Source organism: Carica papaya, chromosome 8, assembly GCF_054855325.1.
Source record: "Carica papaya isolate Zhongbai chromosome 8, ASM5485532v1, whole genome shotgun sequence".
Taxonomy (NCBI): Eukaryota; Viridiplantae; Streptophyta; class Magnoliopsida; order Brassicales; family Caricaceae; genus Carica; species Carica papaya.
Genome location: NC_142316.1, coordinates 5,861,150 through 5,886,268, shown reverse-complemented (window position 1 = coordinate 5,886,268; position 25,119 = coordinate 5,861,150). Strand labels below are relative to the sequence as shown.

General features: G+C 35.6%; 2 protein-coding genes across 5 annotated transcripts; both read right to left on the bottom strand.

The window, feature by feature from the left end:
• Positions 1 to 420: 420 nt before the first annotated feature.
• On the bottom strand, positions 421 to 16,586 carry CPL2 (carboxyl-terminal domain (ctd) phosphatase-like 2). Of its 3 annotated transcripts, none has more exons than XM_088210203.1 (16): positions 16,116 to 16,586; positions 15,383 to 15,853; positions 13,899 to 14,109; positions 12,626 to 12,783; positions 12,463 to 12,533; positions 12,261 to 12,366; positions 12,091 to 12,180; positions 11,772 to 11,910; positions 11,300 to 11,652; positions 11,129 to 11,186; positions 10,092 to 10,219; positions 9,961 to 10,014; positions 4,392 to 4,488; positions 3,606 to 4,018; positions 2,572 to 2,644; positions 421 to 1,092 (listed from the first exon to the last, which is right to left on the bottom strand). In XM_088210203.1, exons 1-14 carry the CDS (start codon positions 16,383 to 16,385, stop codon positions 3,825 to 3,827), a joined length of 2,400 nt encoding a protein of 799 aa, XP_088066329.1. In that variant the 5' UTR covers positions 16,386 to 16,586; the 3' UTR covers positions 421 to 1,092; positions 2,572 to 2,644; positions 3,606 to 3,824. The 3 variants fall into 3 exon arrangements, with proteins under 3 accessions (XP_088066329.1, XP_088066330.1, XP_088066332.1); XM_088210204.1 differs by having other exon boundaries at positions 3,858 to 4,018; XM_088210206.1 differs by lacking the exons at positions 421 to 1,092; positions 2,572 to 2,644; positions 3,606 to 4,018 and having other exon boundaries at positions 10,092 to 10,128.
• A 722-nt stretch (positions 16,587 to 17,308) lies between these two features.
• Positions 17,309 to 21,687, bottom strand: LOC110807720 (Protein kinase superfamily protein). 2 transcript variants are annotated; one of them, XM_088209813.1, is made up of 7 exons: positions 21,273 to 21,687; positions 20,308 to 20,420; positions 19,987 to 20,197; positions 18,868 to 19,105; positions 18,379 to 18,529; positions 17,919 to 18,277; positions 17,309 to 17,433 (listed from the first exon to the last, which is right to left on the bottom strand). In XM_088209813.1, exons 1-7 carry the CDS (start codon positions 21,388 to 21,390, stop codon positions 17,400 to 17,402), a joined length of 1,224 nt encoding a protein of 407 aa, XP_088065939.1. In that variant the 5' UTR covers positions 21,391 to 21,687; the 3' UTR covers positions 17,309 to 17,399. The 2 variants fall into 2 exon arrangements, with proteins under 2 accessions (XP_088065939.1, XP_021888618.1); XM_022032926.2 differs by lacking the exon at positions 17,309 to 17,433 and having other exon boundaries at positions 17,603 to 18,277; positions 21,273 to 21,686.
• Between the last annotated feature and the right edge of the window lie 3,432 nt (positions 21,688 to 25,119).

Genomic DNA, 25,119 nt, shown 5'->3' with positions numbered 1-25,119 from the left:
GGAGAATCATCATTTTATTCAATTATCTAGGTCAAAGACACATGGTTTTATTTGATATACTAAAGCTGGCGCCTAAATAAACTATTTCGTTTACCAATTTCAAGCCTGCGACGTACGTCAAGGGCTAACTGAAATTTGGGACAGCAAGAATAAAAGATAATGCATCATTAAGATGTTGGTAGCTTTTCCATCTTGAGTTCAAGTTTGTGTTTGAATTTATTATTCTAAAAGTCACTTGCACATGGCCCTCTCTCCTGGCTAACCTAACAGCATTTTGCGAACAGCACAGCTGAAACTGAAGCCAGACAACATACCGCAAATTTGCAAAGAAGCACAGCAAGGGTGCTGGCACCAGTTTCCGTGTTGATTAAGTTTAAGTTACCTCGGGTTTCTGGGGATCCAAAAGCGTGAAAACCAACATCCAAAACCACACAAAGGTTTGTTTCACCATAAAAGTTTCCGATCAAATGCCAAAACCTACTTCATGATAGAGATCTACAAGCACAGTCAGCATTCTGGGTTTAAAGGAAAAAACAATCCCCTGCCTCCCAGGCCTAGTTTCCTAAACTACTAGACCTACCTGAACAAACGTATTATTGTCTACGTCCTCACAAGAGCACCAACATTCTGTCAATTTACTCTTGTGGTGACACAAAGGTGTACCAATGTACTCTTGGTGTACTAGATTCCTCATCTGCTTGAAACTAAGAAATGCAGCAAGTCCAAATACTGATTCCCAGAAACTGAGACAATTTAATTGGTGAAGTTGGTAAGGTAGCAATTACATGTTATTATACATCAACTAAAAGTAGGCAGGGGAAGGGGAGTTTTGGCCCATCTTTCGGAGCAGCATCTGAAGCACAGCACTTTCTCTACCTCCAAGTTGCCAGGAGAGACAAGAATCTCTGCCTCAACGAGACACCAAATTTGGGTCCAAGACATTTACTAAAGATTCGCCATTTAAGATTCAGTAGTATTTCATGAAACAGGATGCCCATTCTTCTATTGCTGTGAGGATGATGGACTTTGTCCCGTGTGACAGTTCTTCCTTTTTTCACCACTTGCTTGTAATAAATTGTGTCAATCTAGAACCTGTCCAGAAAAAACTCGAATAAGAAACAAAAGACAACCATCTCTACAAATTCCAATCAGCAAGAAGATTATCTTTTCCTTTGGTGGAGTTCAACTAAAACTGAACTTACACATGTCCTCAATAAGAGCATTCAAATGACTAGACAATATAAAATTCATGCAATCCCCAAAAGACACGCATCTCAACTCTTAAAAGCTCAAATTGACATCAATTTAACATTTCAATCCAAGATGAGCAAAAGTCAACACATTTCGAATTTTACATTTTAACCCTTATTCCATTATACTCTAATTCCTTTCTTCCCCTTTCAGGAAAAAAAAAAATTCATATTTTTCCCTTGGTGCCTCAGACAGGCAGGCCTGCCTCATATTTTCCATCCCTCCTCTCTCCATATTGCAGGGGTGAGTATCAAGGACAGCCCAACGAAGGGCTTTCTAACCTCGCTTCCCGTTGTCGCTAGTCTACATACAAACACTTGCACCCATTTCATCCAATTGAAGCAATAGCTACACTCATTTACTCAAATCACCAACCCCACAACAACTATCAATTATTAACCCAAATCTATATGCAGTAAACTAACCTTGACCTTATTCTTGTAAAGAAAAACAACCAAGCTTCATTGAAAGAGGCAAACAAATACATAACTCAATTGCTTGAATTTGTCTTGCTAAATGAGTAGAGAACAGCAATCATATTTCTAAACACGCATGAAGGGCAAAATTGTCAACGTAACAAATTTTCTTTGTTTCGATTTGTGTTGGGTTGTTAATCTTGGACATCAGAGTTATGTTATAGTTAGTTATTTAAATTTTGTACAAGATAAATCATGTTTTTGGATGTACCCAAAAGGTAGTAATGTTTTAATGTATTATAATCTTGAACATTTTGAGTTAAAAGTTTGTTTAAGGACCATACATCAGGGTCATGTTTTTGTTATGTTATTTAAATTGTGTACAAGACAATACATATTTTGTATGTACCCAGAATGTAGTAATGTTTTCGCATGTTCCCACAAATTTCAATCATGTATCCAAAATTTGCAGTTTACCCATTTAATGTTGTACCTCGCTCCCACCTCTACCTTGTTTGTGATGCATATTTCTCAAGATCTCATCCCTAAGAAATTTAAGATGGAGGTGGAGTAGTTCAAACATATAAAATTATGCTATAATTTTTTTGAGGAAAAAGGGTACAAGTAAAAGGACTAGAATGTAAACTTAACCAAAGAGGACCTTTGTGAATCAGTGAACCAATGTGCAAAAGGGATGGGTAAAATATGTCTAAAAAGCAACTCATTAATTAAACTGTAAAGATACTGGGTTGAAAATTGGGACAATGAAATGACTCAGAGATCGGCTCCTTGAAATCAAATTGAGCAATATGCAAAGGCAGCATAACTTCCAGCATGCCCAGTATTCCCTACTTGGCGCATAAATAAAAATTTCTTGATAAAAAGAAAAAGTTTGTAATGTTACCTTGGGGAATTTTGATGCTTCTGTCCTTGCTGATTCACCAAGCTGCTGGACATACTCCGAATTTCTACTCCAGCTAAAAATCATTTCCAATATAGAGGACACATTAAATCAAGAGAATCTTGAATTTATGTATAAGAAGCATGAAATTTCTATGGTTTTTCCCAGAGCTATAAGATTATAGTTATTGTGAAGAGCAGTTAAAAGCCAACTTCGCGAGTTCACAAATATTGCTCCAAGGTTAAAAATGATCCGTCTAAAAAATGAAACATCTTCATACAGATTATGAATTTTTTGCCATAAAAAGCCAAAGAAACACTGCGTTAAAGTTTTGCATTAAATAATCCTTAAAAATAAAAAAAGAAGAAGATGAAAAATAACCCTAAGACTACAAAAATATGAAGCAAGAAAAAAATCCCCAGTGATTAAATATTATGCTTCAAATGATCACTCTATGGACAATAATAGAACGTAGCTGAAATACTACATCGGAGTAATTGGATAATGGCAGAGATGAGAGACTGACCATCGAGCCCTTACCTTTCGTAACAGAAATAAAGAAACACTGAGTGAACTTTTTCAAACCTCCGCATTAAAAAATTTTGAACAAAGGAAAAGAAGTGACAAAAAATAACTCTGAGTACAAAAACATTAAACAACAAAATAATCCCCATTGATTAAATATTATGCTTCAAATAATTATTATACCAACAAGAATAAAATGTAGCTGAATACTACATGGGGAGGAACTTGTATAATGGGGTTAGAAATGAGTGACTGACCACCAAGCCCTTACTTTTCCTAATAGAATAAAGAAACACGAACAAAATTTTGCAAATCTCAGCGTCAAAAAATTTTGAAAAATAAAAAAGAAAGTGATGAAAGATAATTCTAAGATAAGCAAAAAAAGAATCCCCAGTGATTAAATATTATGCTTCAAATGATTAATTTAAGGACGAGAATCAAATGTAGCTGAAATACTACATGGGACTACTTGGATAATGGGTCAAATGAGGGACTGACCACCAAGCCCTTACCTTTCATGATAGAAATAAATGTAGCCTGGTTAAGGCACAGCAGTAGCAGACATGAAGCCAAGCTCATTCCCCTTTCAATGATTTAGCTCTCACACCTTGGTGCAATGCAAAATCCAAAGAGGAGTGGTTTCTCTCCAGATAACACTACATCTCCTCCAGAATATCTTGCCCACATACCCTTTATCCAAGCATCACCTATGTTTGACCAAAGAAATCAAATCAAGTACTGAGAGCATCATTAGAAATTCCCACCTCATGAGTGCCTTCTTTTGCTGATCCATCTTCTCTTAGCCCTTCATTTGATCCAGAGTTGACAGGTTCCCACAGAAATCCATTTTCATTTCTATGAGACAGCTTATTGAAATCTTTATCTGCAGCTCCAGAAAGGGGTGCTATGTATTCTACATATTTTTCTGGAAAGCATGCATGGTGAACATATTAGTCAAACCTTTCTTAGATGTTAGCCATGGAATCAAAGAACAAGCGTAAATTTCGAGAAAATATAAAGCTTTCGATGCAACTGAATTAGTGTATGCAATATCAAGTCCTTATTGGCCAATATGCATATGGATTATAATCTGTTTGGACGAAGAAATTAAGAAATCAATCTTTTATTTTTGTCTTATTTTTCTGACCTACTTTTCCATTCTTCCAAAAGATCCATCCCCTCACTTTTCCATTTTCCTTATCAAAGTAACTCCAACTTAGCCACGACAAATCCATATACTCTCTCCAATCACAATCCACTATATTATACAAGGAGAATATCCTAGATGAGAATCTCACCTGCCAAGTATTGAAGGGCATTCTCGGCTGCTTGCTGTTGAGCGTCCTTCCTTGTCTTACCCATTCCAACACCAATCTTCTCACCAGTGAACAAAACCTGAACCAAATAATTCAACAACATGAATTTCTGGTCCAAGACAATTAAATTGTGCCAGATATTATAAGCAATATAGAAGCAGAAAGGAGAAGAAACCTCATAAGCTGCAAAGAAATTTGTAATTTTTAGTGAATATTACAAGTAATCACACACCTATTTACAGATTTGTCATACCTACATAAAAGGAAACCTAATTATTTTGGAATCCCATGATTTATTGAACCAGTCTGATTCTATATATTACAAAGAAAAGAAAAAATAGATACATTTTCCTTTCCCAAAACACCCCCTCCAGCTGGTGAATAAGCGTACTCCATTCCCAACGTGGTAACAATGTTCTGAAACACTGGACTACCGATTCCTTCAATAAGCACATCGGCCAACTCATCATGGGAGGGCATAACTGGGTTACAATCATTCAACTCTCCATTTTTCTTTGAGAAGTTTCTGTTGACTGATATGCTTTGATCAATTCTTATGATGTACTGGATTGTGGGTTATGCTGATAGCAAACTTATTATCACAATGGAGTCTTATTGGTGTACCTCATTTAATCTTCAGATCTTCTAGGACGATGTTTATCAATAATAGAGTGTGTGTGGGCAATTGCCTGGAATTCTGGTTCCGCACTTGATCATACTACAACGTTCTACTTTTTACTTCATCAATCTACTAAATTACCACAAGAAAAAGTACTATCTCCAGAGGTTGATTCAATGATTCATCCTGCATAATTGACATCTCTGTATGCTTTAATAATTAGACATCCATTTCTTTTAAAGAGAATATCTTTACCTAGTGTGTCCTTAAGGTACTACAACACTTGGCAAGCTACCTGTAAGTGGACTTCTCTTAAACCATGACTAAGCACACTTATTACATTGGCTATATCTGGTGGTATGTGAGACAAATAAACATGTTTTCCCAGCAGGGGTTGATATGTTTCTATGTTTCTTCTTCTACTTTTTCCAACTTAAGATTTGGATCTTTGGAGTACTGGCTGGTCTACATGCTATCTTGCTTACTTCTGCTAAGAGATTAATATATCCTGTTTCGAGTAAGCTACCTCAGCCAAGAAAGTATTTTAACAATCCCAGTATTTTTATCTCGAATTCTTTGTCTACGCACTGATTTAGTTATTGTCTCTCTGCATCATCATCTCCTGTTATTGCTATGTTGTCCATGTAGATTAAAAAAGCTGTAACTTTCCCTGAATATAATTGCTCAATGAACAACATTTAATCTCCTTGGTTCTGCTTGTCTTCCATGACTATCATGACTCTTGCAAATCTGCCAAACCATACTTGTAGTAATTGCTTACGTCCATAGAAGACCACCTTAAGTTTACGCACACTATGACTAGCCAAATTCTCTTCATAACCCGGTAGAATATCCATATATATATATATATATATATCTTCCTCTAAATCTCTATGTTGAAGTGCATCTTGACATCAAACTGCTACAATTCCCAATTCTTATCGTATTCATCTTTGTAATTGAAGCAAATATAAGGAGATAGTTAATTCCATCAGTTTGAGTATAGGTTTTTTGCCACCAGCCTTGCCTTCTATCTTTCTATTGATCCATCTGCTTCGTACTTTACTATAAATACCCATTTATAGCCATCCATTTTTTTATCCGCCAGTAATTTCACTAGCTCCCAGTTTTTGTTCAAGCTTCCATATCCATATTATAGCTTTCTTCTATTTATCATTAGATAATACCTTGGACAGAATAGTGGGAACAGTTATGATGCTAAAGGTAACAAGGAAGGCCTTATGGAATGGTGAAAACTTCTTAAAGGACACGAAATTTAAGAATGGATATAGAGGTTTTTTGGGGAATTCTCTGGTCCCTTTCCTAAAAGCTATAAGAAAATCATGTTCAAGGCTACTCACACAAACTTCACAGCTATCTTGCAATGGAGGTGCAAAATTTGTTACCTCATTCTGAGGATTCGGATTAGATACAAGGACTAGCACAAATTCTGGAGTTATTACCTTCTTCCTTAAGAACACGTTACATTTGTCAAATCTTACATTCTTGTAAACAATATCAGATATTGGTTTAAGGGATTTTTAGACATCGAATTGAGTTCTGGGGAACAAGACTCATAATTAAACACGAGTAATGCTAGCAATTCAAAGACAAGACCTCTATCTTCCTCTATTGAACTCTTCCCTTGAAGATAAGGCTGATGAAAGTAGGACTCATACTCAAGGAACATGACATCCACCATGACATAAAATCTTTTTGAGGGAGGATGAAAAGATTTATAACCTTTATGAGTTGAAGAGTACCAGAAAAAAATATACTTCAAAGCCATAGGATCTAATTTTCTTCGAGTGGGACCATGAACATGGACAAAGACAACACACCCGAATATCTCAAGGACAAGATGGTTTGTTGTTTACAGGTTAGGGCTCTTGAATCCAAAAACTCTAGAAAGTAATTGGTTGATGATATATATGGCTACAATTACACCTTCCCCCAAAAAATTTTAATTACATTTGTTTGAAACAGAAAAGGCCCAATAGTTTCAAGAAAATGGTCATTTTTCATTTCTGTAACCCTATTTTGTTGTGGGGTGTAGACACATGAGAACTCATGAACCATACCTTCTATTTGAGAAATCGGATTAGAGTTTGATTGGAACAGATTTGAGCATTTTCTGTCCTAAATCATTTTTATGGTAGCACCAAATTAATTTTTAATCATAGAGTAAACATTTAGGAGGACAATGCCGACTTAAAATTTATGTTTTAAAAAAACAACCAAATAACACATGTACAGTCATCAATAAAATGTACAAACTATCTTGCCCCAAAGGTGGAGGGCCCCTAAATCTCATTATGAATCAAATAAAAATAAATAGTTATTAACAACTGAAAAGGGTACACATTTATGTTTAGATAGTTTACATATTTCACAATTGAATTTTCACCGTCTAAACTTTTAACTAAAGACAAACAAAATTCTAAGAACTCTAAATAACGGATGTAACTATTGGATGATAGAGTCAAACTTTCTCCTTATTGAATGAAAAGGGGTCAAAAATAAAAGAATAAGAAAACTTGTCCTTGAGAACACTTGATTTATTTGCTGTGCCAAGGTTGACGTCATCCGGTCCTCTACCAAGTCCAATCATCTTCCTGAATCCTTATGGACAACTTAGGGACATTAGGACATTTTTTAGCGTTAGAGATGAAAGGAATTGGAAATCTCCTTTTTCTTCTAAAGTGGTTAAGAAGCCACCGGCTGTGGCAATTTTTTGTTGCTTGGGCATAGGAAATAGGTAGAGAAATTGTTAAAGGAACTGGTCTATGATTGGTGGCTCCTGAGTCCATAACAAGGTTGTACAAGAGACATTTAAACCAATAGAAAATGAAAACTTAATTAACAAGCCAATGAACAAGTACCTGTAGGCTTGTTTAGACTGCTGATAAGGGATCTCACCCTCTCAATTTCTTCACCATTCAATACTCCTGTTACTGTGCTTTTGCATCCTCTGGCTGTGTTTTGTTTCTTTGTTGTTCTCCCTTCTGTCTCCTGACTTGGAGATTTTTTATTCAACTTCTAAGATAGTTCCCGATGTGGTGTGCTTTCTTGCAATAGGTACAGTATTGGCTGTCACAATTATGAATTATTGCTTCACCAGATTTCTCATGGTCTAAGGTTAGTGCTCTGTTAGTGGCATTATTTTTGTTGATAATTATTATAGAAGAGCTATCAATATTACAGGTCTCAAGCATCAGGCCTCTTCTACTTTCTTTACTATGAATTAAAGCTACCACCTCATTAAAAAATGGAACCTCAGGTTTACAAGTGTCTGGATACTTGGTCAAACTCAGGAATGAATTCATGCAGAAAATCATAGCTGTCTTGTTCAATGAATTCCTTGAGGATAGCAACATATTCAAAATATTTAGTTTTTAACACCTTGTTGGTCAAGTTCTTGTTATAGAGCTTTCAGCTAATTGACATATTCTATAACAGTTCTATTACCTTGTTTTGCAGCTTTTGTCTTTATTTTAACCTCATATACTTGGCAACATATCTAGCCTTTGAATAGGGTTGATGAAGTTAGTTCCAAAATGTCCTTCCAAGTAATCAAGAACATGCACGTGTCACAAATCTCAGGTATCATGAAGTTCCATAACAAGGTCATAATCATGGAGTCTTCTTCTTCCCATGCTTCAAACCAAGGATCTCTTGGTTTTGGTCCAGTGCTTGTGAGTTAATTGATTTTCTTTTTCCTTTTAGTGCAGTCCAAACAAGTTGGGACCATTTCAGGTAGTAACTTCCATCTAGTCTATATGCTGCCTGAATGGTTTGCAATTCCCTTATTGTTGGGACTTAACAATCTCCTCAATTTGAGCAGGGTGGTTGGTTTATGTAATTTATGACATCTTCTAGGTAACTTTATGTGGCAAAAGAAGCTCCAATAATGAAGGCTGATTGAAAAGAAAGAAAAAATTGCACAACTTCACACTACTAGCAATTAAGGCTGGTGAAAGGCCAAGTAGGCAGTGCACTGCAGCTTGAGGTAAGCCCCAGTGACTGCAGGGCTAAGGTAGGCAGAGGCATGCGGCTATCCTGGCTGAAAGGCGTTGGTCATGTGGCTGCTGCATGCAGATGCACGCAGCTGTCCTGGCTGGTCATGCAGCTGCTGCAGATAGAGGTGTGTGGCTGCTGCAGGTGGACACTTAGGGGTTGACGCAGCTAGTGTCTGGCTGTGTGCGGCTGTTGTTCTGGCTGCGCGTGGCTGCCGTTCTGGCTGGATGCGGCTGCTGTTCTGGCTGGATGCGGCTGCTGTTCTGGCTGGACGCAGCTGCTGCAGGTGGAAGTGCACAGCTGGATGGAGCTAGTTTCTGGCAGGGAGCAGTTATTTTTCTGGCTAGGGCTGGCTGCTGTTTTGACAGGATGCAGCTGCTGTTCTACTGAGTGCGGCTGCTGGCATGCGGAAATGAAGGTCAGAACTTGGGAGGATGCTGGCTATGAAGGCCGGTTCTCTGAGTTTTAGGGTTATGTTTTGATTCCAACAAAAAAAAGGTCAGTTTAGGTTTAGCGAAGAGAAACTAGGATTTTTCCTAAAACTCCTATACCATGTGAAGAAATTTGTATTTCTTATGGAATATTACAAGTTATTCTATACATATTTATAGAGTTGTACAGCCCAATAAAAAGAAATCTTATTTTGGAATCCCATGATTTATGGGATACCATACCATAGCAGAGTCCTACATAAATAGATCCAATTCCATATGTTTTAATAATTAAAAAATATATACACTTTCCTTTTCCATCATAAAGAATCATATCATGGCCAATTACAAGCTTATTTTGTGTTGAATTGTGAGCTCTAGCTCTCCTTATGCATGTTACATTTGCTAGTTACACAAAGTCAGGATCCAAATGCAAACCGAAGTTCCAAAAAAAAAAAGGAAATGAAGAACAACTTCCACTTACCTCAACAGAAAACTGCAAATCCTTACTGGTGCTTACAACAGGCCTAAACTCAACCTGCATAGGAGAAAAAGTATAGTGAACCCAAAAAACAATGTGAAGTGAGTGTCCCCATGCCGTCAGCCAGTTTGTACCTTTGAGCTGCATCTCCTTCCAATTTCTTGCAAAACACTAACAGATAAGTGGGGCAAAGTCAGTTTTCCACCTTCGATTTGATTTTCTCTGCTATTTGAAGATACATGATTCTGATATTTGCCAGACTCTGAAAATATTTCAACCATCCATTAAGCACCAAAATATGAGGTGCATAACTTGACATTTTACAGCATGTCCACATAAATCATTTTTTTTAAAATAAAATGTCCACATGAATCATAGACAAATATAATGTGATTAGCTCAATATCATAAATCAATATAGTCAATTTCAAGAGTGATTAATCAAGAAACGGCTATAAAAGCTATTTGAAGATTCACTTGCCCCATCCCGCCCACCCCACAAGGTCTGTGCTCAAAGTCCAAGTACAGTTCAGGAAGGCCATAGAACACTAAAACAGGGATGGTAAAAGGTTTTGGAAATTAGAAGGTGCAAAAGAGATCAAAGAAAGTTTAATGTCCATCCAACTTATTTCTAAAGGAAATAGCTAGTTATAGATAAGAAAGATTCATGGAGGTGCGACTGGTTATTCTGAGATAGAAACAATGAAGTGTCCACACAAACAGCAACAGTATCAGCAACAAACTCTTTCTACCGTACTTAAGGCAAGAAAAAGGAGAAAGGTGAAAGATGTATTTTGGCATAAGCATATAGTAACACCAGTCATGGCAGGGTATTCTTGGCAATTTCATTATCAAAGAGCTCTTTCTTCAATATGCTAATTTAGCAAGGACAGAAACCATGTCAACAGGATTAGGACCTTCATGATAATAGGTTTATAGTTGAAGTATATAGCTGCTGAATATAATGTCTTGGACAATGAGATCGCTCCCTATTTGTAGATATATGTGCAAAGTGACCGATGTCCTTCAAATAAGGCCTGGCCTATAATGCTTTACCAAACATTACCTTTCATTAGTAACAAGAAATTCCAGAAAGAAAATTACACAGAGCAACAAACTTCTAAATCTCTTACAACTGAACCACCTTGTGTACCGCTGATGTATTCACATACCTGTCAGCTGGCTTGCGGCTGGAAAATTTGGCTTTTGCAAGTCATTTCCAGCAAATGCCTGCAAAAGAGCAGAAAACTAGATTTTGTAAACCAGCAGAAACAGCTGTACATTGAATGTCAAAACTAGCATATGTTTCCTGAGAAAGAAAGCCAGAAATATGTAAAACAAACCTCTTCATTCTTCACTTGGGACGCATGCGAAACCATGCCAATGGGGATTGAAGCTGTCACACAATGAGAAAAGGGGCTATGATGAGCACGTGGCTTGTCAGATCTCAATAAATCAGATTCTTCTGCAATTCCAGAAGGCTGACTATTTAAATGTGCCCTGCTGTTCTCTTCTTCAACTAACCAACCCCCTTGCAGCTGTACTGGGGACAACAATTGTGTGGGTATTCTTGATAGGAGAGGAGGTTGGCCAGCATTCTGATTCCTTAAATCTAAACTAGGCTTTCCTGTTTGGAGTCTTCCAGCATCAGAAGAGTGGCTATCCCGTCTCACAGGAGCTCCAAGCAAACTAGGTTCTAAAACATCGTTGAAGACAAACTATGAGAATAAAGTTCAAGACATATATATTAACACAAAAACCAAGAACACCAAATTAAGAAAATGGCAAAACTTTATATCAAGATAAAGCCCATACTATTAGAAGGCGGAAGTACTGTTGCAGATGTGGATGCCATGACACTTGGAACTGCAACAGGTACCTGAGATGCTTCAGATCTCAATTCAGAACTATTATTTATTGAATGCACTGAAGAGTCTGCAACAGGCTTCTCTTCCTGAAAAATATAAGCAATTATCAAGTGAAGAATACGTGTCAAGTTCTTATGCAATTAATAGTATGTTGTTTAACAAAAGGCTTTAGCCCAATTAGTTGAGAACCTTGAGATACTAATTCTTCAAAAACCAATTAAGTCTTCAAATCCCCTTCCACCCAATAATTATTTTTTTCTACTTACTGGTTGGTTTAGTCTCCTTCCAACTTCAGCTCCACTTATTCCTTCACTGATGGGAACATTAGTATTGCCATTCGGTACAAACACAGCATCCTGCAATCAATAGCAGGTTACCAAACACTCTTGAAAAATCCTGATTAATAACCAGAAGTCACATATCTCTGTTACATTACCTCTGTCAACAAATAATTGCTCACATCAGGAGCATCAGGTAAATGTACCACTTCATCTTCATAGAAGACATCATTTACTCTCCGAATTAAATTCTCATCAAACTCTCTAGAGAAGAAATTGCATATAATGAAGTGATATCAGAAACTAATTTTTAGAATAAATATTTATATAAAAAAAAATTTATAAGTTAACATTTCTCACTTGAAAAAGTAACCTCTGACATTGCATGCAACATTTCTTGCTACACAGAGGACTGGAACAGCATTTGCTGTCTGATAATGAGGGGGAAAACAATATCAAGAAACTAGCCAACTTAGAAAAGAAAATAAAAGAATATTTCTTACTAAATGGGATTATTTTCTACCTCTGCCTGTGGAGCATAATATGGAGTGAATGGAGGAACAACATGAACACGGGGTTGGTCCTTATCTTCCCAAACCTTTGAACGATCATCAATTACCATTGCCATCTTTGGATGGCAGATTCCATCTTGGAAGACGTTGAGCAAAGATTTTCTCAAGCCTGTAGATTGGGAACAACTAAATGAATTAAACAATTTTTTGTATAAGGTAAAGCCAAGTCCTTACTACGAGCATCAACAAAATAATATTCTACAAAGACAATAGCACACTTAATTAGCCAACCACAGAAGAAGTATAATTAATTAAACCATTTTTCCAAACAGAACAAACAAAAGAGAAAGGAAAAACGCCAAAAAAGTTGGGCACAAGAAAATATAGAGGGTGTTCAGTTTGTTTTTTTTTTAGTCAAAAGTGCTCAAGGCTTATTTTGTCTAAAAAAGGGCTACGAAGTGTTTATCAAGGCACAAGAAGTGCTGAAAGCTCAAAAGCTTTTAACTCAATGAAAGAAGCTCCTAATACCAAGGAGCTTTTGGCAGGTAGCTTTAATTCCAGTTAAACATATTTTCCTACGAATATACTTCTCGCCGAAACTAAATTCTAACTCTCACCCAATAAAAGTTTGGATCTCCTTATGCCTACCTCTTCTTCAATATATCTCTTCCTGATGTTCCTTCCAATCTTACCATCTATTGCATCTCCTCTCCCAACAAAAAATTTTATTATTTACGACATACTAATGTTTTTGAAGATGTTATACATTTCATTGGATGTTGTTATGTAATTATTAAAAATTCATGAAGAAATTACCTTTTGTTTGATATTAATAATTATCTCTTTTAGAATAAGAATAATTACTTTATACAAAGTTTAACTAATTTCTGAACAGTAAAATTTAACAGTAAGAAAACTAAAATTCTTAAGTTGATAAATTTATTTGAATTTATTTTTAAATATTCAAGGAGCAAAAACACAGAGAATTTTTTTAATTATACGAACAACTAGTTTTCATTTTTTGTTATTCAAATAATTTTACTAAACACTTCACATATTTTCAAATCTACAAGTCTGAAAAATAAGTCAAACAATCCAAACAATCAAAGACCTTAAAGCACAATGACTTAAAGCCAGTTAAGACTGAAAGCTATATGAACTTATATCACCAAACAAAAAAAAAAAAGCCAATTAACGTATTCATACTTTGTAAAATTAATTGCATGATGACTATGTAGTTACTAGTCCCAGTAAGATGATTCATCAAAGCTATGGAGCACTTGCCTGATTTAACACAGATAACACGATCCAACAGTTGCTTTGAACCTATTAGGTGCGCCTCTGGATCAAGAAGCCGCCACATTTCTAATGCATAATCCCTTTCTGCCATGGTGCAAACATAAACCTCAAATCTTTTCCGACCTTTTGCAGTTAAATAACTTCTCAAATCTTCCCATGCTGGTCGTAATCTTACAAGCACACTGGTATCACGAATCTGCATAAGAAATAGAGAGAGTAAATTTGTGGGAAAGAAATTCCAGTTCACTGTGGATGTAGGTAGATGAAAAACTTATCCACAAATTTTGTGTCCTATTGAAGAATATCAGTTCAGCATATTCTACACAACACATTAAACAGATTAAACACTGTAGACTTGTTCCTCACTAGCCTTTATTAGACCAGCAATATCCTAAGGTTTGCACATCTAGAATCAACGTCTAGAATCAATATCTACATCAGTAATTCCATGTTAGACAAACGTATTCATTTGTTAATAACGTACAAATGTAAATATCATTTATCGACGAGAACTAGCTTGTCTGAGAGTCACAAGAAATCACCTGTGAGACTATCCATGACCTAAACAGCACATTATCCTTTAGTTAACAGTAGTATGTGACAACCAAGACGGTCCATTAAAAACTTAATAGGAATTAACTCATAATCAACAAAAAACAATACTAAAAAATTTTTAGAACAGGACATTGTTATCAAAAGATATTAATAAATTAACACCACATTCACCAAAAAATGTACAAATACCACAAAACCCAACTAATTCATTAGCATCAGACGCCATTGTCCTAAATACAGAGCTAGTAGAGTAAACTAATGAGAAAAGACATTAACATAAGTTATGCCATGCCAATGTAACCAACAGGCAACGACTTCATCAACAATGTGCAAAATATCTTAAACTTCCAAGATTTTAAAATTGTCCTCTCTCTCACATATCCAGAAGGTTTTTTTTTTTTTTTTAATAAAAAGAATGTAGATATAAAATCAAAAGACATCAAGAGAGTGTCATCCATATACAAGATATTTACAGCATGGTGTATCAATAATATTCCCAAAATCCTCTAACCTATAAATGTCATGACCCAAGATCAGAGAACCAAAAACATGTATCCATCTATCCCTAATTCTAGCCATATTCCCAGAAGGACATACTATGTCTCTTATTAAAAACTCCACCTGCTATAACAATAATCTTGATAAAAGGGACAAACAAACATATCATAGCTCTAGCCTAAACAAAGTGAACTTCTAGCCTAAGAGAAAAGAATCAGTATTCTTTGTAGAAATTTCAAAACACCCAACTGTTTTCCAAAAGGGTGGAATCAATTTACTCCAAACATTAGCATCATCAAGGCATATTTTGCAGAACAAACTAATTATGTATCAATCTATGTATCAAGTTATCAATCAGCATAATCCAGTCATAAAAGAACATTTCAGCAAATAAGTAGGTAAGCAAATGTCCTAACCTCTGGATTGATGCGAGTGAGAACAATATTCCTCTCTTGCAACCTAATTACTGGACGGACAAGTTTCTCATGGCTATTGAATAGTGTAGGAACCTCCTCTGCTTGAGCCTTGAACATCTTACCATTATCCAAGACAAAATCGCTCTCAGCATATTGCTTCAACAGCATCCGGTCATCCATATACCTCTTCATTTCAGCTTGCATTCCATTTATCCTAACTGAATCAGTCTCCCGAGAAATCCAAGCTTTGAGAGCATCAATTCGGTCCTCGAATGATTTCATTGTGTTTGCAACAATAAGAGTTTCATCAAGATCAAACACAATAGCTAGACATCGCATATTTAGCATCCTTAAGCAGGATTCGTAGAGACTTGTAGGAACGGAAAAGCACCAAAAACACGGAAATTTTTTTTGCTTACTTGGCATTGCAACCAAGTGAATCTCCTCATTTCCAAGCAATACCACCGCAGTCTGCATTACAAAATCCAAAGTCGATCACATTATGGAATTTTACTTTAATCACTACATAATCAAGCCAGTCAACTGCTGGATTTGGCAATTGAACGAAGCAGTTTAATGCTCTAATCAAAATAATAATTATGTCACGATCATCCGCAAATAAAGCTTTTATCTCAGAAAAAAAAAAAAATCCGCAAATAAAGCAAGAAAGAAATAGCTGAGAATTCGAGAAGAAAAAACATAGGAATATCATGTCGATACGACTAGCTGAGACCTTCAACTCGTGGAAGCAGGAAGCGTGAAGTTTCGTCAAAAAAAACTGGTCAACTGGAGACGAAGATTCGAGCTTGCAGCACACCGAAAACGAAGAAATTGTTTGAAGAACCGATAGCGGAGGACATCGTTCGCTAAGCGTCGAAAAGTGATGAATTCGTATCTCGTTGTTTGGAAACTGAAAATTCTGGTCCTTAACCGGAACAGTGTCCAGTTCTCCCAAAAGAGTCTCCGCCTGATAAACCATAGATTTAAACCCTAAACGACTCATTGAATCAAGTAAGAAGAAGAATAGCCAAGGAAACAGTTAACAACAAAAGCAAACACGCAAATGTATGAAACTAGAGGATAATTGCAAAATCCGGAGGCTGAATATCCTTCTCTATTCCCTCTCTTTGTTGCTTCCCATTTCCTTACACATTTGGACTCTCTGTCCCCCCTCCCCCTACGGTTTCAATTGCTTCAAACGAGGGACTCGAGTGAGTGCCGCTATTTATAGGAAGTTACTGAAATTTTAGTGCTGGGATTGTACAAATTTACGAAAATACCAGTTGTGGACCCCACAAGCCTCACGCCTTAGTTCAGCGAAATTGCTATGATCAAGCATCCAGCAAAGGATGATGGAAAGACACATCGTATACGTGGCACATGTTAAAGGTGGCGATATTTGAAGGAAACGCATCTCAACCGTCCGATACTTTAGTTTCTTCTTCCCACCAATTAAGTTTTTTTTTTATTTTTTTATTTTTTTATATATATACCTGGATTAGATTTCGGGGTCACACTTAATCTTGTATTAAATAAAAAAATTGTATTATATATTTATAATAATGTAAAATTGAAGAAAATAAATAATGAGAATGAAATATGGGGAAAAACTTAAAATAGAATTAGAAACTAAGAAAAAATTCTCCAAGAAAAGCTAAAAATACACCAAAGAGGAAAAAAGAAACCTGAAATGAATTTTTTTAGTTTTATTTTTTAAATTTGTATATTTATATATATATAATCAAATTAATACTTACCGTTATTGGTCTGCGAAGATATAAACCACTTAAGTAGAGGTAATTGCATTAATCCATCAAATAGTACTTAATTTATGTTTTAGATTATCAGATTTTGAAGAAAAAAATTTATGAACTTTTATCGAAGCCCATAAAATATCACTATAATCTTAATAAAAAAATATGGTTGAAGACTTTAAAAATTTATGTAAGTTAATTAGAAGATAGTACGATCATTTAATAAGATATTTCGTACGATTATTTATTTTATGAAAGATTGGTTATTTGAATCTCCGTAGAAGTTCTTGGCTGAAGCTGAAAAAAAAAAAAAGATTATTAGAGAGCAGTTACAAAATTTATTCCACAAGAGGTGCTATCTTAAAAAATAATATTGAAAGGGGAAAGATGAGGAGAAGAAGAAGAAGAAACAGACATTTTTGTGATCAAGAGACCTAAGCCTGGAAAGCTGACTGACCCCTCTGAATTAATTGTGAATATGCAAATAAATTTTAACAAAAAAATTATAGAGATGTTCTGAACATAGAGCCCAAGAAATATGATGCTATTAACTAGAAACTTTCTATTTCATACATTTGAATGGGCCACCAAGTGTGTATACATCTGCAGTAGGAGGCATTTACTGTTTTATTTCCAACCCGAAATGAATATTTGCATTCATTGCAAAACAACTTATACAAGAAAATAGCAGAGCATGTAGGAGTAAGAGAAAACAGAACAATGCAGAGAATTTACAAGATCAGCAAAAATGGTCAACAATTGGCTGTAAGTAGATGCATCACCTCGGAAGCATCTGCGTTATACTCTGAGAACCTGAAAGCTGGATTGAGCTTACAGGAGGCTCAACCGATTGCTTGCCTTTGTTTTTCTGAGAAGATGATGTCTCATCTGAACTACCACCACCTAAGTGCTTCGAGGAGTGCCCACGATATATACCCGGCTCAGTCAGCAGCTTCTCGTTAAGGGTGACCTCTCGAGAAAGCATCTCCAGGACTTGCTTCATGGTCGGTCTTTGCTGTGCAGCTGCCTGGGTGCAAAAGAGTGCAACCTTGATGAATCGTAAAATCTCATTCTTGGGGTATTTGGTTAGTTCTGGATCTACAAGATCCAGGAGCCTGCCCTCTTCCCTAAGCTTCCATGCCTGTAAAAAGCATCTAATATTAGTTGAAATACGATCTTCATCTGGTGGATATTAAGGTAACTGATACATGATGCAAGATTTTTGGAGGTTTAGAAAGATACCCATTCGACAAGAACCAGTAAATCCTCTCCAAACGCTGCCTTGCTACTGCTACTGCCACTAACTATTTCAAGCAAGAGCACCCCAAAACTGTATACATCTGCCTTTTTTGTGAGCTGTCCTAACAGGGCGTACTCTGGGGCTAGATATCCCCTGCATGCATATATAAGACTACCATTACAATGCATACTTGAAATAGAACACAACACAGTTGCTTATTGAGCACATCGTTAGCAGCCCAGGAAAGGATCTGTTTATTGCGTACTCAGCATAACATCATAACCAGATATATCGTTTGCGTATAATACCACTCTCTGCTAAAAAATACCGATTCTGAGAAATAGGTTTAAGGAACAAGGTCCTAGATAATACTTTGTGAACTGTAAATCTTTTGAAGTCCTAATTTCGTATGGTTTTTTAAAATCTCTCAACGTATAATAGATCAAGAACAGACAGCAAAGACAAAGAAGAAAAAAAAAATTCGTACTTACACTGTTCCTGCCACTCGAGTACTAACATGAGTTACGTTGTCTGGAAAAAGCTTTGCCAGCCCAAAATCTCCTATCTTGGGACAAAAGTTTACGTCAAGGAGTATATTACTAGCTTTAATATCTCTGTGAACGATATGAGGTTCAACTTCCTCATGAAGGAATGCAAGACCAGTAGCTGTACCCAAGCAAATAGCAGATCTCTTAGGCCAATCGAGAAAAACATGCTTGCTTTTTGAACCTGAAACAGGTGAATTCAAGGGCGTTAGCATTTTGACACATTGGAAAGTCGTGTCTATAAACTTGATATATGACAGTGATCACCAATCAGAGTATCGGACAAGCAAAACTTCCAGTTGTTATAAAAGCCAATAATATCAACAATGAGTGTTGACAACCTGGGCTCCCATTAACAACCCGCTCGACTTACACAAATCCCTATCCATAAAAAAAAGTGAGTATAACCAATTGACACAGCTGCCAAATCTCTCCCACGTTAAACACCCCATCCTATCCATATGATGAAAGGAAAGAAATAGAAATTAACATAAATGTGATAGTGCAAATAGAAATTAACACAAATGTGACAGTGCTATGTGCACCAGATGAGAGCTTACATGCAAAAATACATCTGCAACCGCCTATACAGGGCTAATAGGATTAGAAGAAGATAGGAGCTCATACTCAACAAACATCTAAAGAAGACGGGGAGTAAGAAAAAGGCAGTTTTTCCTAGTACACCTTATTGATACTACAAACTCTTTCTATTCCACGAGCAGACACCTCTGGGGAGAATCTTCCTTTCACTGCTTGCTCTTTAACCTGCCTCAAGAAGGGAGATTACTATAAGATTATTAGTGTATGTAGGATTGGTCTCTCGAATTTGAGTAGGTCTAGTTCTTCCCTAAGGCTAGAGCATTAGCTTCTTCAAACATGGTGAGAAAGAATCATAAATCATATAGTTAACGGTTAAAAGAAGAAAAGAAAAACACAAACAATTGAAAAAAATGGCTCAACTAATAAGACCAGGAAATTTTGTTGCGATTCAGAATACTTTATCCTTCTGAAGTTCATAATAATTTATATAAAATGAATGCAGCTTAAACATTCTTGTGGGTTTACCAAGTAAAGCATTTCCAAGGCTGTTGTTCTCCAGATATTCGTATATTAAAATCCGATTATTTCCCTCAACGCAACAGCCTATGAGTTCAACAAGGTTTGGATGCCGAATATTTGATATCATGTTGATTTCTGTCAAGAATTCTCGTGTTCCTTGTTTAGATTCTGCAGAAAGAGACTTGATTGCTACTTGAGTTCCATTCTTTAAAACTCCCTGCGAATATAAATGTGATTACTAGCTAAGAAAATACTCAATGAGGATCTATCTAACTTCGCTGCAGCTATGATACAGAAAATTAAATGAACAATGGCTATCCAGCTCACCTTGTAGACAACTCCATAACCACCTCCACCAATTCTGTTGGATGGATGGAAGTTCCCTGTTGCTGATCTTAATGAACTATAAGAAAAGAGCCTCACATTGTTGGTAGCAATTTCTGAAAATGCAAAAACACCAAATACACAGGCATGTGAGAACTTTCTCAAGTTGTATGATATCCTAACATGATGTGCTGAAAGAGTAAATTAGGAGTGATGAAAAATACGGGCAAAAGATCATGGATATAATAAATGCCTAAGGTAGGCATACCCGACTACCAAACTGAAAAGATTATGGCAGCATATATTTGACTGCTTTTGCGGTTAACTCGGTAATCAATCATTCACAGTCAGACAGAAGTGATTTCTATGAGATCACTCCAGTATTCAAGAAAGGAGATTTTTGAGAAACGGGGTTTATAAGAACTTTGACATAAAAATGGGACTCTGAGAAGCAATATGTGGACAAGAACATGTCATAAGCATCATGGCCCCATCAAATAGGAAGGCAAAAAGAAGAAACCCATTATAGAACATGATCAAGAATTATTGGATTTTTTCATACAAATCATAAGGAAGAAGTCCTTCAAATAATCCTCCTCCATTAGTCAACACTGTCCCTGGAAGCCAATCCTGTTAATTTAATAACAAACTGAAGCCAATTAAGGTCCATTTTCCACTTAATTCTCACCATGAGAACCTTTGCTTAGAGGACCTCAAGCATCCCATAAACAAAAGAAGGCTAAATACCATTTTTTATTTCATGGAAAAAAACGAAGCTATCATTTGAAGAAATCATCAAGACAGAGAACTCCATAACGTTAAGTAAAGAGCTCAGCCAAAAACCATCATTACTCATGCTTCGTTTTGCTGAAGATATCATTAAAAATTATGCCCTTTGTATCAGAGTAAAACAATGAACAACACTGATGATAGGCGTGAACCCAAAAAAAAAGGAAGAAAACCATCACCTTGTGCTTGTCTCTGACGGCCACCATTCTGTCCCCTGCACCAATCAAACCCACCAAAGCAGCATAAATTCATTGCAGCACAAGAACTTGAGTGTCCGTAGCTGATGAACTTCACCATTCAAGAACCATATCTCTTCTCCAAACTTGAAAAAACAAAGAACCAATTAAGATAAGACGCTAACGGTGAAAATCATACAAGGTCACAGCTGAATTTGAAAGCCACAGCCCATCGTCGAGCTGCCCTGAAACGCCGGGAACCGAAACGGTGGCGTTTACAAGTGTGAAAATATTGCTGGTTCTTGAAGGCAGAAAAACAAAAGTGGGTTTGGAAAGAAAAGAAATTAGGAGACGTAAGTGGAAAAGAATGAGATCCATTAACGAAGAAGTAATATAATGGAGTGGAGTAATACTAAGAATGAAAAATCTTTTTCTTTCGTGAATTTGATAATTAGAAGACAGAGAATAGGAAGAAGTGAAAACGACACCGTTGTTGGTCCTTTAATTACGTCAGCGAAGACACGACAACGAAACGACTTTTGGTATCCTCGTGGGAGGAGTTGTATTTGTAAATGGTGGCTGGTGAGAAGGTGGGGTAGACTTTTTCTAACCTAAATTTTGGAAATAAAATTATGTAGTTTCTATTTTTAATAGTTTTTAATTATAAATTATCATTTAATACCCAGAAAAATAAATTTTAATTACTTAACAAATGTACATATATATATTTGATTTATAAATATAAATTCTTTTAAGTTCACTGAAATCATATTATTTAAATTCTCATCATGTCTGTCAATATTATTATCAAAATATAATATACAATATTCTCAATAATTTTTTAAATAAATAAATATTTATATATATATATATATCAAGTGCTATACTCTGTGACACAAAGAAAAAACAGGTAAAAGATGAAAAGAATCACTTTCTCCCTCTCTCAACCGATTTCATGTACGGCTTACTCCCGTATTAAATGCTGATTTTTTTGAGTGGCATTAAATGCTGATTTTTGTATGTGGTTAACACTTTTGTTTTTATATATAAACACAAGTTGACGATAATAATAATTGAAAACGACCTTTGCAAAAAAAAATATATAAATTATTCAGATTAAAAATAAATTTAACTGTATCGATTAATATTGACAGTATATTTTATAATAAAATGGGTAAATACATTAATTAAGATTAAACTCTGAAATACATATATATTATACCATTTTGTTAAATTATGGTCGTTGTTCTTTAAATTTTTAGAGATCATCCAAATTTACCTAAAAAATTTAACTTCAATCAAGATATTTTCTATTCTCAATTTTAGCAGTTCGTCTTCGTTCGTACAGAGATTAACTCCAAACTATAAATTGTTTAGAATCTATATCTTTTTGAGATTCTCTTTATTAACTAGTTATAAACAGAAAAAAGATTGTCTTCTTTTCGATGATTAGGTTCCATGATAAGGGATATGATGTGTGAATTTATTATATCTAGATATACTTTCATTCATTAAGTTCCTAAAAAACATATATTGTTGCTTGATTTACTATTGATTGTTGCATTAAATTATATTTTTATGTCTCCATTTTCTATTTTAAGCTCTGTAATGGGTTCTGGATAAATTTTTTACTATAGAGAGACACTTTCATAAAGTTAAACGATGAACGAACTGCATTTGTCAAATTATGTGCCTAAAACTTATTATAGATGTCTTGTTCCAATCTAGTTTTGTTTCTCCATTTCCACACATGATCAAAAATAATAAAAGTATATATCAATAATTCTTGTCCATTTATGTTATTGTTATTATCTTGCTTCTGCAAATTAAATGGAAATAATGAGAACTCCAATAATGTTGAAAGTTAAGAACATCAATTTTAAGACCCTATTTAGAGCTTAGCCAAAGAGCTTCCATAACATGAAAATTTAGGAATAGATCTTCATAAGTTTCATAAAGTCGACTCATAAAATAGATAGATATTACTATTTAGGTCTTTTGATAATCATAAAATACTATAGTTTAGGAGTCTTGACCAAGAAATTTTTGCGTTTCTCCATTATGTGAGCTTTCTAGAGTTATTTCAAGAGGGTTTGCTTAAGTCCTTCTATATTTTGTTTGAGATGGTTGATAAGAGAGTCTATCGACTGACTTTAATACTTTATGTTCTACTATATTATAGGGATCTATATCCATTTATCCTTATGTTGAGTAAGGGATAATCAAATTTTTAGAACTTCCAATATAGTTATTATATGAAAGATTTCCTTAGTTCTCTTATATCCATGGCATGATGCTTTGATCAATTAGTTGGTTTACTAATATATACTCTATGTAACGACCCCGAAAATTAAAAAGGAATGTACATAAAAATTTTAAGTGCGGAAGCGAAATAAAAGATTATGGTTAACATCTCTTACACAATAGCCAAAACGTACTAAACATATGAAAGAATAAGTTAGCTAACGAAAATACTATAAATGAATACTATAAGGAAAACTATAAAATGTTTAGGCATCTACTCACCGTCTTCCTGCGGAATAGACTCGGGAACCAAGTCATCCTGATCTGAAATTGTTAAGTAAGGAATGAGCTACACTAGCCCAATAAAGACGTCACACTATATCACTGTTACAGAAGTAAATGTTGGTAGAAAATAAAAACAATCAATGGAGCACAATTTTTAACAAATTTATTTATCAATAATAAAATCATTTACTGTCCACTTACCTCAATGGGATTTATAAAAATGACCCTTAGAAAACAATAAGATCATAGATATCATATAATCATACACACTCTGTAACATAGCACATGTCACACTTTTATATTTCAAATATCAAAGTACAATTTTCCTCTTTTATCAACCCACCAGTATCAATGGGGATCCATAAGGGTCCCCGCTACACGTGAACCATTCACTTTAACAACTTAATTTCAGGACCGTCCTCATACCCCATCCGGTATGGCCGCCAAAACATTTAAAGTTTTCATACCCCGTTCGGTATGAGACAATATTCCCGATAGGATTTTCTATGGATCCAGTCCGTCCACCATCTCTCAGGATATCTATTGAGGCTGTTAACTTATCCATTTATCAATTCACATACCATTTTCTATTCTTTTCTTAGTTTTCTATTTCTCACATAAACATGAACACTTAAACAAGTAACGTGCATTCAATGAGGCAAGCATACGTTAAATCCACGAAACCAAGCAGCAGTGAAGTAAACAGTGATTCATGCATCCGAAACCATAGAATAAATAAGCCACATACCGTAACACATTTAAAACTGTAAAGTAAATAAAACAGGAACTTACCAAAAAATATATCAGATTTGGGCTCCATTAGCAACCTTAATTAATTATACATATCTATTAATTGTAAAAATACGATATTTCCATTCAATTGAACTTTAATTTCGCGATAGGAAATAGGTGAGGGATCCTTACTTGATTCGAAATCTAAAACCAGTTTTTCACTGCGCTTACGGATAGTCTCTAAATTCCCTGAATTTTTTTTCGGGAACTAAAATGCACTTACGGCACCTGCACATGTCCCCAAATAACTCAAAATCAGACCCATGGCCTACTCGGCCAATTTCAGAATTCCGGCACGGCAGCTCCACCGTGCTCCGGCAACGGCGGCGCCGCAAGCGGCGGCAATCCACATTGAGTTGGCCGTTTTCAGTCGAATTCGGCCAAACTTATATTGATTCCTGTGATAAAACACCCCTAGGGCCCTCGGTGGGCCGAAAACCGAAACTTACTGGTAGTAGGGCTCTCCGATGCAGCGGCTTCTCCGGCTCGAGTTGCAATTTGGTGTTTTACTCTGGTCAACCTGTAGAGA

Excerpts from the sequence above, each read along its gene's own strand:
- CPL2 (XM_088210203.1), bottom strand. The coding sequence starts at position 16,385 with ATGAGTCGTTTAGGGTTTAAATCTATGGTTTATCAGGCGGAGACTCTT. Across the intron at positions 12,367-12,462 it reads GTCAGAGGTTACTTTTTCAA|AGAGTTTGATGAGAATTTAA; the intron begins GTGAGAAATGTT and ends TTTCTTCTCTAG. Across the intron at positions 11,911-12,090 it reads GAAGGAGACTAAACCAACCA|GAAGAGAAGCCTGTTGCAGA; the intron begins GTAAGTAGAAAA and ends TATATTTTTCAG.
- LOC110807720 (XM_088209813.1), bottom strand. The coding sequence starts at position 21,390 with ATGGTGAAGTTCATCAGCTACGGACACTCAAGTTCTTGTGCTGCAATG. Across the intron at positions 20,421-21,272 it reads CCGTCAGAGACAAGCACAAG|AAATTGCTACCAACAATGTG; the intron begins GTGATGGTTTTC and ends TTGCATTTTCAG. Across the intron at positions 19,106-19,986 it reads CCTTGGAAATGCTTTACTTG|GTTCAAAAAGCAAGCATGTT; the intron begins GTAAACCCACAA and ends CACCTGTTTCAG.